The 18,890-nt window shown below is 37.5% G+C and overlaps 1 protein-coding gene across 4 annotated transcripts in view; it reads right to left on the bottom strand.

Annotated features, from left to right (window-relative positions):
* SK (small conductance calcium-activated potassium channel) overlaps positions 1 to 18,890 on the bottom strand; it is a 570,542-nt gene that overhangs the window by 5,738 nt on the left and 545,914 nt on the right. For all 4 annotated transcript variants that reach the window (XM_089094647.1, XM_089094648.1, XM_089094645.1 and 1 more), the window contains one exon: positions 18,319 to 18,388. In XM_089094647.1, coding sequence (XP_088950773.1) covers positions 18,319 to 18,388 — 70 coding nt within the window. The remainder of the gene's footprint in view (positions 1 to 18,318; positions 18,389 to 18,890) is intronic.

Here is an 18,890-nt window from a genome sequence, read left to right as displayed (position 1 = left end):
ATTTTCTATTATACAAATCCTCTAAAAAAAACAACAAGTTGTAAAAACCACCCCTCTTTGCAAAAAAAACAAACCCAAAAAATCAAAACAGACAGCCAAAAAAAGCAATGATATGAATTTCTTCGCCTCAGTGCCATAGCAAGACTCGAAAACAAATTTTTGACAGTAAAAAGAAGTAAATATTTTGTTTTTAAGCCCCGTTGTAACAGCACAATCCTGGAATATAATTTCGACAGCCAAAAGAAGTTAGGATTTCAAATTTCCCCTCCTTGTTACTACGAAGTGAAGATCTTCGCCTCCCAATTGGCTTTTGTGGTAATACGGACGTATTTCCTTGATAAATCTAAATTTAATTAAATACTTTTTAACGGTATGCGTCATTAGTAAAATCTAACAGAGACCACGCAAAGTAACTGAAACCTTGTTTCAAACTTGTTTGCAAAAAGAAATAGTTTTAATAATTAAAAACCTATTATAATCTCAACTATTAAAAACCAATTACAAAAAAACATTCGTCCCATCCCAAACCAGAGCAAGCGGTCCCTACCCCAAATCTGCCACTACGTCAGGGAGGGGGGGTGCCCCCGCGTCCCCTGGTTCCACCACTGAAGGCTACCTTGTGTAGAATAGCTTGAATGGCTAGTAATTCGGTAGTTGAAACTCTGTTTAGGCCAGGAAGGCAGTAGAATGGGGGTACCAGCCCAACGGGGAGTCCATATATGGGCATAGACCCACGTGGTTTATGGTTTTCTCAGTGAGAATGAAAAAACAGGAATTTTCTCACTTGAAAAAACAGTAATTTTGTCACATTTATGGTTGTTTTCTTGGATGGTTATGTGTGTTGTTCGATTTATTTGATGTTTTTCTCGGATGTCAACATCATATTCTGGATGTTTTATGGTTTTTGTCAGTGAGAATTTGAAAAACAGGAACTTTCTCACATTTATGTCTGTTTTCATGGCTGGTTATGTGTGTTTCATGGCTGGTTCAATTTATTTGATGTTTTTCATGTCTGTTTTATGGAAGATTTATGTCTGTTCGTTGTCAGTGAGAATGGACATGCTCGACGCGAATGCTATGAGATTGTTTGGCTAACCTAACCTGAGAACTTGATTTAAATAATCGCTAGGGAAATTATTGATTTACGAAGGGGGAATTAAGAAACAAACATGGTTTCTTTGATCTTTAGGTGAACCTAGCCTGTAAACTAGATTTACATAATCGCTAGGGGAAATTATTGATTCACGAGGGGGGAATTAAGAAACAAACATGGCTTCATTGTTGTTTGGTTAGCCTAACCTGAGAAATTGATTTACATAATCGCTATGGTAATTATTGATTCATGAAGGGGGGAATTAAGAAACATTATGGTTTCTTTAATCTTTAGGCCTGAGGGATTTATTTATTATTGTTGTTTTGGACAAGTGCATGCTAGGGGTGAATGTCAAGGTGTCCTGGAATAGGAAACAGTTAGATCACATGTTTCCTTCTCAGCCAATCAGAGAGTCGGTTACAAACCCCTTCTTAGCCAATCAGAGACGTGCTTACATATGATTTCCCCGTTAAATAACAATTAACCCTTGAGATTTCGTATATAATGGACATGCAACATGATTTAATTATCAGAAAGTTCCAGAACACAATTGATAGAACTCCTACATTTTGTATGAAGGTTAAGTCTTGGCCGCCAAATTTTTAATGTTAATGTCTTTTTTAATTTTTATTTTCAAAATAAAATTGCTTTCATTTGTTACCCAATAATATATTGGAGTAAACCCCCCCCCACCCCTATCCCCCTGCCCGATATGATGTTCATAGGCGTTAAAAGGCAAAAAATACGCTGTTTTTTCGTTACGTAAACCCCAACCTTCATTCCCCTTCTGTTTACGACCTTAATTCTGTTTTTGATAAATTCCGTGTCTTATCTAAAAGCAACTGTCAACTTTCTGTCATTCCTTTAATATACTGTCCGCTATGGCTTGACTTACAGATTTCTCGCAACGATTTAAATATCTGATAATTACTGACACCCCTTTAAAGTACATCCGGCTTTGGTAAATATATAAGAATTTGGATAGCGGCTTAACCAAAAGGTTTCTCTGAGAAAAATAGTTTTTCCCATCGAATATGTGTTTTTGTTAAAAAAAACAGTTTCGCGTGAAAAGAGAGATTATTGTTAATTAACATTGTGTGGTTACAGGCTTTGCGTAATTCTATGTGGTATGGAAGCATGGAAATGAGTTATTTCCAAAATTATTGCCTAACAATATTTTCAGGACATTGATGAAAGGTGGGGAGGGGGCGTTTGACAAGGCCTCAAGTCTAACACCTCCATTGTAAAGTGAAAACAAACTTTTTATTCGCGTGCAAAGTAAGGGGTGTGAGTTTAAGAAAAATATATATTGCTTTATTATGCGTAAATTGAATATCATTTTTACTATATCTTTCGGTGGGGGGAGGGGATATTTTTCCAGGTCTGTTCTCAGGGATATTGTCCGTGGGGGTTATTTTCCGTGGACTGTTTTTCTGGGGGTGTGATAAATACCAGCTATCGAAAAAAGGATATGGAAATATAAAAAATACCGTTAATAATTTAAATGCATCAAACAAGGCATGATCAATTCATATTAAAACAATAAAAGAAAATAAACGCATAAAAATAAGATATTAGACTGACTTTTATATACTGAATTTTGAACGACTCAGTGAGCCATAATTCTTCTTTCTCAGATTCAAAAAAGGATGCAATTAGTATATTTCACGAAATTTTTTTACGTTGTGCTTTCTTAGTGATAAATGCCTTTCTAGACAAAATTACATGGATGATGATACTAACTTTCTTTCTGTAAAAAAAAGGGGCAAATTATTTCAATACTAACTTTTTCCCTTCTTTTTAAGGCAAATTGTGAAGAATGCCCATCGCCAACACCAACTAAGAAAGTGAGGGTTAATAATGCGGGCAATGCAAAGGCTACTTTCCTGCAATATGGTCGGTGGCTGAAGCCTCCAAAACCAGTACAATCATTTGTACAAGAATATAATAACGCCAACTCGTCCACCTTCCATCACATGGTACCTGGGCCTTCAAGAGCTGCCCATCATTGATAAGTCAGGACGTGGCCCTCCAGCATGCTCTACCCGGTCCTTTGGATGCCCAAGTGCAGCCGGGATATGCAAATGTAAGCATTTTTTTCCTACCTTTCATATAGAAATATCTATCAATTTCATCCAACTTTTATAGGCCTTTTCTACATGCAACATTTTCGAACACTGCGTAAAAGTATATCTCAGCGGGAATATTGAAAGATTTTTTCTCCCCAAAGGAAATATAATGTTCTCCCTTTTGAATCACGTCAAGTGCATGCATTCACCCTTTTGCTAAATTAGATTAGTGAAGCCAAAAAAAGGCACTATATTCTGGTCATAGTAAGGTTTGATAATTTCTATTGCGATATACACGAATGGTTCGCCTTGCCTCTAAAAATATTAAAAAAAAAAACTTTATATCTGTATGAGGTGTTTATCATGACAGAAGATGGTTATCCTTTTCAAATCATTTTTTTTTTTCAAGGCAGATAAAGAGTATTAATATGAACTTTTATTTGGACGAATTGTTTGAACAAAAACAAAACCTACTATGCCATGTTTTAGACTGTAAATATCTTATATTAAGGTGGGGCCAGCGCGGAGGCCAGGATGGGTCCGGGACGCAAGGCGGGACGCGTCACGGGGACGCGCCATGAGGCCGGGCTCGGGGGGGGGGGGTTTACGTGGGGAACGTGGGACGGGGGGGAGTTGTTTTAACAAAATCAAATTGTAAATTATATGTAAAGCGGCGTTTTAGATTTTAAATATCTTATATTAATTTTGGAATTAGAACTTTCAGAAAATAGATAGTTGAGGGGAACAGTGAATTAACCAAATGCTACTATGTGCATACTGCTACTACTACTACTACTACTACTAAGTACGTTTTAAAAATACGTCAATAATAATCCAAATTTTAAACAGTAGGGGATGATTTGAACACTTTGAAAATAAGCTATTTTTCATTTATAGGTTGGAGCATTGGTCCTATACTCACCATCTCCCCCTGCTCGTCAGTTGGAGAAGGAGAGGACGTGCTTAAGGGGATTTACAACAATGAGGCATTTGCTATCCGTGAATGGCCTGGTAAGTCCCTACAAAGACCTTTTAATGGGGACTACCATTTAAGTGATTTTTTTTAAAATGTGAATGGTATCGCAGCGGAGCAGATACCTGGACATGATTTAGAGTCGGACTAAGCAGGGTTAGGCTCGAATACTAGTAAACTTTTGGATGATTTTGTCGGTGGATTGAGGGGACACCCGTCACCTCCAGAGAACGCGAACATGTCACCTCTTCAATCAAATGATGCGGCTTCCCATCGCCCTAATATTGAACACCTTGGGGGTGGGGGTAATATACACGCGGGGGAGGGGGTACACCTCTCCCAGACTTTCAGTTGTCCAACAGAATTTTAAATAATATAGTTGTTTTCACTGCAACGTTTGGGGACCCTTTTACTATACTTCTGGCGGTGAAGTTTGTTTTTGACCCTATAGAGATTGTGCAAACCAATGTAGAAAAAATTCGTGCACTTCTGGAGAACCAAAGTCAGTTGTGGGGAGGTAGGGGTTCAATTAAGGTCTTCATTGTTCTAAAAGTGTTTTTTTTGAATGAGGTGAAAAGTGAGGTTTACTATTATTTTGTACAGTCCGAGATGCGTTTGGTTTATCCGAATTTAGAAAATTTTGGGGGTGTTTTCATAGATTGGGTAGATCAAATTATATGGCATCTTGAGAACATTAATGAAAATGGAAGTGGCTCTTTAGTTCTTTTTGTTGAAAATTTAAGCATAAATATATGTAAATTTAAGAAAGATTTCATTTTAAGAGGGGGACATAGGGATAAGGGGATGATTTTAAAATATAATCCAGATCTAGTAGGTTGTCGTGGTGTCCAGAAGATCTGTTTTGAAACAGGTCAAAAGTTTTTCAGATATGCTTTCCTCATATCAGCCTTTCAGCCTCTAGCAGATGACGCTACCAAGAAGAATTTAGATCACTGGGCTGTACATGGGAAAGAGGGGTCCGTTTTCCAAGTTGTAGATTTTTCTTGCCTAGAAGGAAAATACCCAGCAACGCTACGATCCATTGAAGTTTTTGAAAGGGCTAATGCTCACTTGAAGATTGGAGTTACTGTGTTACAATATGAACCAGAATTTGAAAATGGGACTCGCTCTAAAAAGAAGGGGATGGTTTTTCCTGTACGTGCTCCGTCAGTTGATTTGGTTAAACACTGGGTTTGGTTGCTGTACACACCACCTAGTCAACCGAACGCAATCGGACATTTTAATCCGATCACTGACATCAGTAGAGGTCTGGGGGGTGGTAGGGACCTAGGGGTATGTTTCTACTGTCCAACATGTTTGTCACAATTCCGTAGTGAAATAAAACTATGGAATCACATGAGGCACTGAAGACAATATGGATATCAGAGAGTGGAAACGGTTGCAGGGGATAGGGCAATTCTACGTTTTACAAATTTTCAAAACACCCTTCTCCAGTGCAACAAAATATCTTTAGATTGTGAGGCTAAGCTGGTGGAGATGAACGATCCACAATTTCCATACCGACTCAAAGAACATCTGGCCATTGCAGTGTCCTACGCCCACGCGCAGAGAGACAATTCTAACACTATGCATTTGTGAGAAATAGTTGAAACATTGGAGGAGGGGGAGTTCATGCTCAAGGCATTGACTAAACTGATTGGTACGGCTAATGGTGCTCTTTCTTGTGTGAGAAATACCCATTATCCAATGGTGTTGTCTGCAGAGGATCGTCTCGCGATTAAAAATCAAAAAATAGGTTGGGTTTGTAAGGGGGAGTTTGCTGAGGTGGATAAGGGGACTAAAGGGAAACGAGGGGGGAGGGGGAAAGTTACAGATCATGAACATATGTGTAATGAACAATCCTCGGGGGGTAGCAATTTTAGAGGGGTTGCGCATCAATCGTGTAATTTAAATGTTAGCCAGCAGTTTTTTTATCCCAGTTTTTATTCATAATTCAAATTATGATTTAAAATTTATTGGACTGGCACGGGCGCATTTGCACCGGGAGGGAGGGGGACTAGATGGTCCATGGTTAAATAGTTCTTTTATTTACAACATTATTCCCAAATCAGCCGAGAAGTTGTTGCTTCTTGAGCTGAAATGGCAGGCAGTGTATAATGGGCATATGTGCTGGAATAAAATCAGGTTTTTAGATTCCTCTATTTTTTTTCCCAAGGCATTGAGTCAATTGATTCAAGTGCAAAAAAGTGACAATTTTGATAGCTTTCCCTTGCTTAAACAGCACTTTCCAGACAGTGAAATGTATGACCTGTTGACCTGCAAAGGTATATACACCTATGATTATTACTGTTCTGGCGCTCGCTTAAGTGAGGAGAAACTACCTCCAATTGAAGTTTTTTACAATTCACTGACCCACAGTGAATGCACAGCCGAGGAGTATGAGTTTGCCAAGAAGGTGTGGTCCAAGGGGGATTGTAAAAATGGGTGGGATTATTGTAGACTGTACTTGGCCAGTGACGTTTTAACTCTGTTGGATATAGTCTGTAAGAACACAGACCAGATCTATTCAGAGTTCGGGTTAGATATAGGTTACTATTTTTCTACACCCCATTTAGTGATGGATTTAATTTTAAAAATTAGCAGGGAGGAAATAGGCCTAATCACTGATATAGATCAGCACCTTTTTGTAGAGCGTTCAATTAGGGATGGATATGTTTTTCATGGGGACCTCGTCTTATCAACCGATCCGAGCGGATAAAGCACCGGTGCAAAGTCAAATGCAGTGTTCTTGGACATGAACTCATTGTACCCCTCGGCAATGTCACACTACTCTTTGCCGTGTGGGAACTATCAATGGCTTGAGAATCCTTGTGAGTTCCCCGACATTACCACCGTCGAGGACAATGGGCCACAAGGATGGTTCTTAAAGTTGATGGTCACATTCCGCTGGCGCTTCACGACTCAGTCAAAGATTTTGTTTTTCCCTGTATCAATCGGCCCTTGAGCAGGGACTCTTTGAGCCCCTACAATCGTTCATTGGTTGAGGACATGGGGATGCATTAGACTCCCTCCAAACAGAAACTGATTGCTGATTTGGATCCTAAAGAGAATATTATTGTTCACCAGGTGCTATTGCAATGAATGGTGAGCAACGGCTTCAAGATCCCCAAAATACATAGGGTCCTACAGTTCAATCAGAGACCCTATTTGAAAGCATTTATTGATACCTTTGTCGATAAACACTTTAAGGCAAATTCAAAGGTGGAGAAGGACATGTATAAGCTCATTCTAATTTCAGCGTTTGGCAAAATTTGTGTAAGAGTTCATAATAGATCTTATTTTGATATCGTGACTGATCCTCTCGAGTGTGCATGAATTATTGCCGATTCCAATTTTACATCGTTCACGAGCAAAGAGGCCGACATGGCGCTTCTACACAGGCGAAAGTAAAATATGGTACTGAACAAGAATATTGCACGAGGTACTTCAGTACTAGAAATATCCAAAAAGCTCATATTGTTGTTCTTTTACAATGTGTGCAAGGTGCAATGGCCACGGGAGGGGGAGGTTCAAGTTTATTATGGTGATACAGATTCTCTGCTGTTAAAGGTAAATGGGCCTGAATTGGATTTAATGGGTGATTTGCAAAAGGGGGAACAGATCAGCTCGCAGATGGATTTCACCAGCTGGAATCCATCACTTTATCCCGAGCTGGTGAAACTTCAAGCCCCCAACCAACTCTTAATGTTAAAATCAGAGACGGGGAGTGATTTGATATCCAGGGGGGTGTTCCCGGGTCCCAAAGTTTATTGCGTTGAAACTCATAGTGGGGAAGAAAAGAAGGCGTGTAAAGGGGTGCCTACACATTTTGTAAAGAGCAATTTCAACATGAGCGTGTACAGACTGTGTAGAAAGTAGCCTAGTGCCGAGAGCACAAGTGCTTGCAATTTGCTCTCTACAGTATAGAAATTATACTGTGAGAGTGGAGAAGAATGCAATATAATGTATATCCGACAAGGTCTAAGTGCTCGAGAATGGTGTGACTGTCCTACCCCATAGCCACTACCGTATTTCAGACATATTTGAATGCGTAGACTATCGCAATCAACTTTGTCTGGATAAATTAACCTAATCTGACTAACCACCAACCACTCAACCATTTCATAAATTAACCTAATCCCAATCTCATCTAACCTCAAGCACTAACCACCACCACCACCACTAACCTGTAGCAGCCGTCGCAGTAACCGGACAACTATTGTAGTGTTTCACCCCCGCGGCCCCCGGGGGGAGGGCCCTTCCCGCGGCCGCCCAGGGGGGGGGGGGTCCCGCCCGCGGCCGAATGGCCTACGGCCCCGCGGTCCCCGGGGGGTGGGGGGACCCCGCCCTTAAAGTTCCTGGAATCAAGTTCAACTGTGCTACTAGTACTTTCCAAGTGTGTGTATTTTCTGTTGTACAGCATGTGTTGTATAGAAAATTGTTTAAGTTGACAAAAAGTGTTGTACAGATAAGTGTTGTTGATGATGTTCAAAAATTGTTTTTTTTATTGTACAAAAAGTATTGTAGATACATGTGTTTTTAAAGACAATATATCCTTATTTATAAATTGTTATAATTGCACTGTGTTCCTGTTGAAAAAATAGTTTTATTTTGACAGCCATGAAATTTTGTCAGTTGTTCTTATTGAAAAAGTCTTATTATTTTTATTGCTGTGCAGTTCATGTTGACTGCGAATATTTGTTTTCATACAGGGTCGAAATAAATACTATCATTAAATATTGTTTTTTTTTGTTGTTCTTGAATAGATAGATATATGGGGAAAATTTTTACTACTTATTAATTGATCATGTATGATTTACAGTTAATTGCATTCTAACTGCTGTCCCCAACAGCAGTATGTATCAATTTAAAAAACCCTTCAGATTATTTCTGAGTGGACCCTCAATGTCGGGGAAAACATCACTTTTAGCTAGAATAATTCAAAATTGTGATAAAATGTTTTTGAAGAAGCCGAAAAAAATCTACTATTGCTATAGTATTTGACAGTAGTCCTATGATAAAATAAAAGCAAGTGGCACATCCATACCACGACAATTCATCCGAGGACTTGATGTTTTCAATAGTATTGAATCGAACTCGTGGTTGATCATTGATGATTTGGCTGAATCAATTGAACAGTTCTCACAGGAAATGCTACAACTGTTCACCGTTCACTCCCTTCATGAACAAATTTTCATTACTATGGTTCTACACAATCTGTTTCATCAGAGCAAATGTATGCGGCCCCATGCATTGAATTGCACCGTCTATATTATCTATCGAGTCATTCGGGTATATATCAATTGCCAAACTATCCAAAATACGATATACCCTGGCGCCCCTAAATGTATTGTTTAAGCGTAAACTCAGGCGACTATCAACCCCTACGGGTAAAATTTGCTGGATCTTAATAAGAGCACGCCCGAGGATCTACGTGTAGTCACCGACATTTTCAACAATGAAATTACAGTATATCTTCCGGTGAACAGTAGAAAAGACTATTAGTCGCCATTATGACACTGAAGAAACTACACGAACAACGGCATCTGTTTTCCGTTTTAAGCACTTCAAAACCATTGCTTAGGAAGGCTATACTCAAACATGGGGTTGACAATGATTTCATTAATCTAATATCTGAACTTTGTTTAAATTTAACTGCGGGCAATTTACAACTGCCAGATGTTTTTATAAAACATAAAAACAACCATGTTTCAACGTTCGAGGTCTTGGCTTTGAAAAAAAAAGTACGAAATATATAACGAACACGGCTTCTTCAAGCAGGTAGTAACTTCTTCACACTTTTACTACAAATACTTGAAGGACTTTTAAACATTTTTCTCTAGGGAGAAAATGGCAAAACCATATAAATTGAAACCAGTTGAACTTGTTCTCTCACCCATCGAACATTTTTAAGATAATCTAAGCAAATTCATTAACGATGAGAATATTGCCGACGACAAAAAACTGCTTTTACTTCAAGATGCATTGCGACGTCTGGACAAACATAAACCATATCATGAGAGACCCGCCACTGATCCATTTACACAGGAAACCTCTCCTCATGAGTAGACAGCACTGCAATCAAAGGAGAAGGAACTGAATTTAAACGTATTGAAAATTTAAAACCTATTGACCTTGTCCTCTTGGGAACAGAATCAAAGAGTATTATCCTATCTCATGTTGGAAACTGACGATCAGGTTCAAGTCGATAGCACAGGGAAACGAGTTATAATTCAATGAAAAATTTATGATCTAGTTGATTTAATTTACGATATCGAGACGAATCATAAAGGACTCTTATCTTTTGATGATAATCTATACACCTTTCTGTATATATCAAACTTTCCTAAAAGTCTTATAGGCAATAAACAAATTCTAAAGAAACTAAGAGAATATAGTCCTCCTCCTTCAACACCATTTAGAAAAGAAGAACATTCAATATTTGAAGATACTATCAGTACCAGTGATTTTACAACACCTTTGGCTGCTAGTAGAAAGCGAAGACAAATTGATTTACCCGCCAGAGTGCAAAAGGGAAGTGGACATTACACTACGTGTTTACGCTCAAAATGGATGAAGTTCTGAAAGGTGTTTATAAAAATGTTGGCAAAGCGAGGAGTTTAAATTATCCCCAAAACGCTTTCCAAAGCTGTCTCCGGCACCCCCACATTGGAAAAAGTAAAAGAATGTCTAGAAAATGAGGCGAGTTACATACTACATCGGAATAACAGGCTTCGCAGCAACCAGTATCGATAAATTGAAGTCTTTTTCCCTCTGCATATAATGCAAACGGATTTTTTAACTTTAGACACAATTCACGAGCCTCACAATGTGCCATAAAAATATTGTCTGATGGTAGTCGGTGTCTTTAGTCGTTATGCATATGCCATTCCACTGCAATCAAAGAGAGCTTTTGAAGTTGCTAGAACCATTGAAAGTATTCTAGAACATGATTCGTATAGAAAAATTTAATCGGATCGTGGTTGTGAATTTGTTAATTCACAGGTGCAAAAGGTTCTTTTGAAATATAATACAACACTTGATCATTGTAACAGCCCGATAAAGGCTGCAGTAGATGAACGTTTAATACTAACTATTCGTCTATTAATTTCAAGATATTGAACATTGAAAAATACACCGGTTTTTATTCATGATTGCTATAAAATCATGTTTATTTATAATCAAAGACCCCATCGATCTCTGTCCAACTCCACACCAACTGATGTTCACTACAATGAAAACACATTTGACACCTTTCTAAAACAATACTTCAAAAGTGAAAAAGAGAAGAAGAAGAAAAAATTCAATGTTGGTGAAACTGTTCGAATTAATAGAACCACCAATATTTTTGAAAAGGGGAATTATTTATGGAGCACTGAACTTTTTAAAGTGTCCAAAATTCTACACACCATAGCCCATAACATATCGACTGCGAGACACCAAAGATGATGAGATTGTCGGCGGTTTTTATGAATATGAACTGTAAAAAGTTAGCAACACTACTGAAATGTATCAAATTGAAAAGATATTAAAGATTCGTACACGCCATGGCAAGGGACAGGTGTTTGTTCGCTGGCTAGGATACAACTCAGATTTTTATTCTTGGGTCAGTGCTGAAGATATTAAGACAATGCCCAATGATTTCTATGTGACTTTCATGTCCAATGTTCCTGATCCTCTCTACACCGACTGGAATAGAACAATTGATTTCTGGACAAAACTCTCGCCCGCCATTAAATTAGACGACAACTGAAAGTTTGAAGTGTCTCTTGTCGACTGTATTCTCAAAAATACCTCAGCCATCCTGAGAAAGGAACGTAAATATAAAATAAATAATATACCATATGATTGGCTGCCACCACTAACAGTTGATCAAGAAAAAAAGCAAAAAATCAATTAGATGGATTATCCATATATTGAAATGCACTACGAGGAACTCACCTTTATGAATGATTTATGTTGTACTATCAATAAAAGAATTTCCGATCGTAAAAAATGAGCTTTTCATTTCAACTATTCAAAGGAGGAGTGCAAGATCTACATTAGTTCACCTATTACCAGTGAAAAGGTTATTCTCAAAGATAATCTAAAGGATTTCCTTGTCTTTAAGCTCAATATAATCAAAGACAAAAGTGCCTGAATTACTAATTTCATTTTTGCTTACTATCCGCATACCATTTCCATGTATACTTGTGTGTTTCTGTATGCTTTATTTGTGGAAACATCACGGGTTGGAAATTCAAATGTCCCCCTCGTACGAGTTCTTGAACGAAAAACCAATCAAGAACATATTCACCACTAAAAGATAAAGCATCTTCAGTATATTCCCGTAAACACTTCCTAGTTGGAACTCTGTCAGTTAACACTAAAAACCGAATTGGGGGATCCCCTAGCAATTTCAGAGGGTTTGGCTGTGATTAAATGCCATTTTGGACACATCGTTCAAAATCACGATGTATAAAAAACAAGTGGTGTGCTCATGTCTTGTTATCGACTGATATGTTAATACTCTTGGATCGAGACAGCAGGGTAATAGAATGAACTACCAAAAGGGTGGCTCATCAATGTCTGGCTACAGTCTTGGTAGTTGGTGTGCTAAGCTGTTTCGCTCTTCACTACCACTGGCTAGAAAATATCTTTTACCAGCTGCGACAGATTTTGCATCCTCTAAACTATACGAGTGGGGCTCTGGCAAGGATTTTAAAAAATGTGCTTCAGAAAATCTTAGCTCCAATGCACGAACCCTTGGCGAGAAATTAAAACAAAATGGTAGAGGCTTAAAAATTTCAAGAAACACCGTACCCCTCATCAGTCTCCACTCAGGTTAGAAATGAAAGACATCATCCCTCTTGTCACAGAAAATAAGGACAAGGCCAATACGTTCTATAAACAGAAGTCCCAGAAAGAAAATTGTCAGATCGAAACTAGATTTCTTCTCCTAAAATGTTCTACCTACCGCATAAGGATTCTCAACCTTCAATCACCGCCTCATTGAATCTATTCAATGCTGAAAATGTTGATGTGAGTGTCAAGCATGGATACTATGAACAATTTTATCCACAGCAACCCCTCTCCGATAATATCCAATTTCAAATTTATTCTAATTAAGACTACTTTATGAAATTGTCTTCAACATTGATAGATTTACAAATTAAAGTTTTAAAAACTGATAATACAATGCAAATTTCAGCCGATAGGATATCCTATGAAAATTGCATATTACATAATTTATTTCGTCAATTTAGTGTCTACATCAATGGCAAGCTGGTGAACACAAGCAACAATCTCTCAAATTATACTAGCTCTGTGCAATTCATGCTGATGACATCCAAGTCGTACAAGGAATTGAGAGGCACCTCCAATTGATATGAATATTTTACTAATACTAATAGTACAGATGCACTTAAAAATGCTACAACTATTGATTTACTTCTAGTTGGAAAAATATATCATGAAATATTTAATGTACCCCACTGGCTGCCACCCAATGTTAAAGTGGATATAAAATTGACGCTTGCACCCTCCAATTTCATTTTGAGAAAGTAACTTGCTGGTAATCCCGATACAAGACTCTCCCACACCTCAGCAATACTACATGTGTGCAAACAACAGTTCATGAGCTCTGTTGCTTTGGCCGTGGAAAAACTGAGAACCAATGGTAACAATATTAAACTACTTGTTCCTCATACAATCACCAATCAGCGTCATATTGCAATGGGGTCACGCACCTTCACCTATTCATCCTTTATCAATGGCGAAATTCCCTCGAAATTGGCTTTGGCATTTGTAAAAAGCGCCAGTGCAATAGGATCATGGACTGAATGCCCACATAACTTCGAAATATTTGAACTATAGTCCCGTTTGTTCACATCAAACAGCATCACCCTGTCTTCACGAGCTATTGATAGACCCTATATGTCCCTTTATGGGCTAACAATGAAAACCCTAGACCATAATTCGCAACTATTCGAAAATGGTAACACAGAAGATAGAGGTGATAAGTCGAATTGAATCTTCTCTTTGAATTTGTTTGGCAAACAGGATAGGAGTATAGTACGTACAGGGAGTGTATGTTTAGAGTGTACATTTACCGACCCAATGGCAGAGAGTATTGCACTAATCTCACTAAATCAATATGAAACCTATTGGGAAATCACCCCCGAAGGCAGTGTTCTACTAGATTTGGCGCCATGAACAACAGTCAAATAATCACTGTATTTAAGATGGACCGCTACATGTCCCAGTACAATTCCTATTGTCTGCCCTTGGACTTTCTTGGAAAAATTCAACGTTTCAACAAAACCTTGATTATTGTTAATAGCAGTCCGTCGACTGTGCTGACGGGCCATTGGCTGTGCATCTTTCAAACAATTAAGACGATTGAATTTTTTTATCCTCTTGGTCTATCCTATACATTCTATACACCTCACATCAGCAACTATATAGAGAGCAGTGGGAAAACTATTATTCAAAATCGGAATAGGCTTCAGGATCTAACGACTAAAAGCTGTGCCTTCCATGCACTAATATATTTTGTGTTCCGATGTCGTGGCTAAACTAGCAAGCAGTTTCTTAACAGTTATAGTTGACAATCCTCGTCTGAATGACTTTCTAGTGGAAAATATCCTCTCAGACCTCTATAGTATTGATTTCAGTGCCCTAAGAGTAAAGTGCTTAAAAAATGTTTGTGAATCTGTTTATTAATAAAATGCGTGTATATATACAACATTGTCTTTAAATTTTCACTTCAGATTTCTTCATCTTCGCTGTATAGACAACTGTCGTGAATCACTAATGTTGGTAAATCATTTGGATTCACTGTATATTGATCTTGATTGACTGCAAAGTCAGGGTCACATTTTCTACAGTACAATGTAACTTCACTCTTGTCATATCTCTTTGTATAGTCAATGATACTATCTGAATTCATATTATGAAATTCACGAGTTTCAATCTGTCTATTTGAAGCAATATCACATACAGTGTTTTCAAATGGTGAATCACATTCGGTAACTGCCAAATAAAAATCACTTGTTTTATAGTCATTGTAGGTGGTGTCATCACAACGATGACGTATAAACCAAATTGTCTTGTTACCCCAACAGTTGAATCGTAGACCTTATTCCTCTTCCTGTAATAATTTAAATACACGACGATACGAATCTCGTAGAAATAAACTGAACACATGTTTAAGATTCTTTCCAATCCTAGCGGGGTAAGTATTCTTCCACTGATCATAATTATCATTGTGACAATTGAAGCACAGGTGTCCTCTAGGATGAGAATCACACACTTCCTCAAGACATGAATTACATCCTTTAATTTGTACCGCATAGCCTCTATGTAATTTACAAGGATTAGATAATTTACACTTTTCACTATAGTCATCAATAATTGTACAAGTCTCACATTGATTCCAACTGCCAAGAGTGTACATGCACAATGGACATATATAGAACATTTTTCGGGTTCTTATATCAACTCACTCACAGCTAAAACGAAACTGATCCTCTTCGTTCGATAAATTCAACGAGAGGGAAATGGTGGGAGAGAGGAGTAGCTCTGTGGCGTTACCTCTTTCGAATGATGGGGGAGCCATCTACATTGAATCCATTGGCAATGTTTTCAAAAGTATATCCACAATATGATTCTGCGTTGTTCCAATTAATATATCAATAAATTGACTATAAGCACTTGAATGACATTTTAAAATTTTCATACAATACTTCAATGGGGATGAATAAATTCTTATTATATCGTCATTATTTCACAGATGAAAGTGGACCCTACGTTGAAGTGTCAACTTGATACAATTAAAGAACGAAATCAAATACCTGTCAATAAACACTCGAGTCTATATTATTCTCTCTTTCTCGAATTGCGTAATTTAAAGATCCGTTATCTAAGACTGAAATTTCTCTTATGTTCATTCTTCGTTAGCCTAACCTGGAAAGAAAAGAAAGAGAACCTATTAGAGTTATAAAAAATATACTGGAATAATTACAACAACAACAACAACAACATCAATAATACAGAGCATGTACAATCAGCGATACTGTTTATTGTCTTCAATATGTTTCACCAATGCACTTAAAGCACATTGAAGTCTATTCACATGTGCTATATCAACTTTTGCGGCAAAACATAATTGATCCTCCATTTTAAATTTGCTCAAGGATATCACATATCTTGCATATACTGCATCCCATTCCAGACAAAGCCGCGATCCTTTCGTAATTTCCACCGCAATGTTTGGTGCTCTTGTACCATTATCATCAACTCCACTATCAACTTCTAATAGGGTAAACATTCCACTTATCGCCATCAACACAAATATATATCCAAATGAGTAAAGTCAAACTGTTCTTCTTCTTCTCACTCCTTGAATTCTATTCACAGACTAATAAAACTATAGCAAAAATCCTTTCTTTATATTCACTCCGCCGCTACTATGTAAAACAAGCCCTCTGATTGGCTGAGAAGGAAACATGTGATCTAACTGTTTCCGGGAAACTCATAACATTTGGATTGAACAACAATATCAAGTACTATTTCTGGATCATCCATATAACAGACATGAAAAACATCAAATAACTCGAACAACACACATAACCCTCCATTAAAACAGACATAAATGTGAAAAAGATTCTGTTTTTCAAATTCTCACTGACAAAAACCATAAAACATCCATAATTTGATGTTGACATCCGAGAAAAACATCAAATAAATCGAACAACACACATAACCATCCAAGAAAACAACCATAAATGTGAGAAAATTCCTGTTTTTCCAAGTGAGAAAGTTCCTGTTTTTCAAATTCTCACTGAAAAAAACCATAAAAAATCCATAATATGATGTTGATATCCGAGAAAAACATCAAATAAATCGAACAACACACATATACATCCATGAAAACAACCATAAATGTGACAAAATTCCTGTTTTTCCATGTGAGAAAATTCCTGTTTTTTCATTCTCACTGAGAAAACCATATAACACGTGGTTCTATGCCCATATATGGACTCCCCGTGGGGCTGGTACCCCCCATTCTACTGAAGGCAAACACAAAAGCAAAGCATACAATTATTGGGCCACTCGGATTAACTAGAGACGCTACAATAGAGTTTTGATATAGAGCATAATGTTTCGATTTAGGTAGATTTCAGCATAGACGTAAAGTCTCGACCCTAGACGATCGATGTGAAACCAGTTGAAAATTGTCATTAGAATACGTAAATTATTTATAAACTTTTCCCCTACTGAGTATGAGCTTACGGGAAAATTATCTAGTACATTGGCAAATAGGGAATACTGGGTTTCTTGTTATTCACAAAACATGCTTTCATCGAACGGTTTGCTCCCCATTTTTCAAAGACTCAATACCGATTTAGAATTATAAAAACCATGTTTCAATTACAAATTGAAACGCGATTCCTATTTTTGACTTTAGGAAGTCTAAACTAAATATAATATTGGTTTGAAGAATTAGAGTATGACTTGAAAACAGAAGCTCGATGTTATGATTAGTGCTAAAAATAGTTCACTCCTTATTCACACAGCTTTTCTTCTTAAGATTTATTCAAATGATGTACTAGTTTCAATGCTGTTATTTGCAAGACCATTTAGCCTAACTCCCCTCCCCCTTAAAAACTTAAATGTGAGCAGCAGTTTAGTTATTTTCCTCTTCTGTGAGAAGCCAGTTGTCATTGCATTCAGGTTGTCACATTCAGGTTGTAATTGCATACAGGTTGACACCAGGTTGTCATTGCATTCAGGTTGTTACATTCAGGTTGTAATTACATACAGGTTGACTCCAGGTTGTCATTGCATTCAGGTTGTCACATTTAGATTGTAATTGCATACAGGAAGACACCAGCTTGTCATTGCATTCAGGTTGTCATTGCATTCAGCGTGTAGCTCTACCTTTTATTCCTTCGTCAATTCAATTTCTTGAGTTGATTGTTTATTATCAGTGCAGTGTTGAGGAACTATGATACCCCCCACCCTCCATTCAAAATGCATTGCCTTCCTGGAGGGAAAAATGTTTTTTTATTTGTAGATGCATCAATCTCTGTCTCTCGCTCTAATAATTACAGGGTACTATTATATAATACACTAGTATCATACAGGGTATGATAGTATAATGCAGAGTATGATGCTATTTTATATTATGTAATAATTACCTTTGAAATATCTGTAATTGTATTTGCATTGTCCATCAGTTTCCGCTGGTCCATCTTCACTTTCCGTAATCTTAAATAAAAAGAAAAAGGTAAAGTAAAGATAAAACGACATAGATATATACCATAGAAGAAAAATGAATAGCACTCTCAGCAAAAAAATCTGAGCGTTAAGTCCACATTATCATTTAAAATATGGTATTTAAATCTTCATTATAATGACGCTATTACTGCTACTACAAACAATTCACCACAGCAGCAAGCCACTTGAGGCCAACACAGCTACACACACTCCTCCTCAATCCTAATCTACTCATAACCCCCTCTTTACACCCTCGCAGGAAGTTTCTATTTCCCTTAAATCTTTCCTTACGACACCTTCTCAGCCCAATCGAGGACGACCTAATTCCCGTTTATATCTAGACGTTTGGCCAAAAGGGACGATCTCTGGCAATCTGTCATCCTTCATCCGTAGAACGTACCCTAGCCATCTCAACCGTTATTACATTATAGCACTAAAAAGTAGGAAAAACCACACTTTTCGTACAACCTACTGTCTGAAATGCAGCTATAGA

Source organism: Artemia sp. Qi Xiang Cuo, chromosome 9 (genome assembly GCF_049724085.1).
Source record: "Artemia sp. Qi Xiang Cuo chromosome 9, ASM4972408v1, whole genome shotgun sequence".
Lineage (NCBI taxonomy): Eukaryota > Metazoa > Arthropoda > Branchiopoda > Anostraca > Artemiidae > Artemia > Artemia sp. Qi Xiang Cuo.
This window is presented reverse-complemented; position numbering and strand designations above follow the sequence as displayed.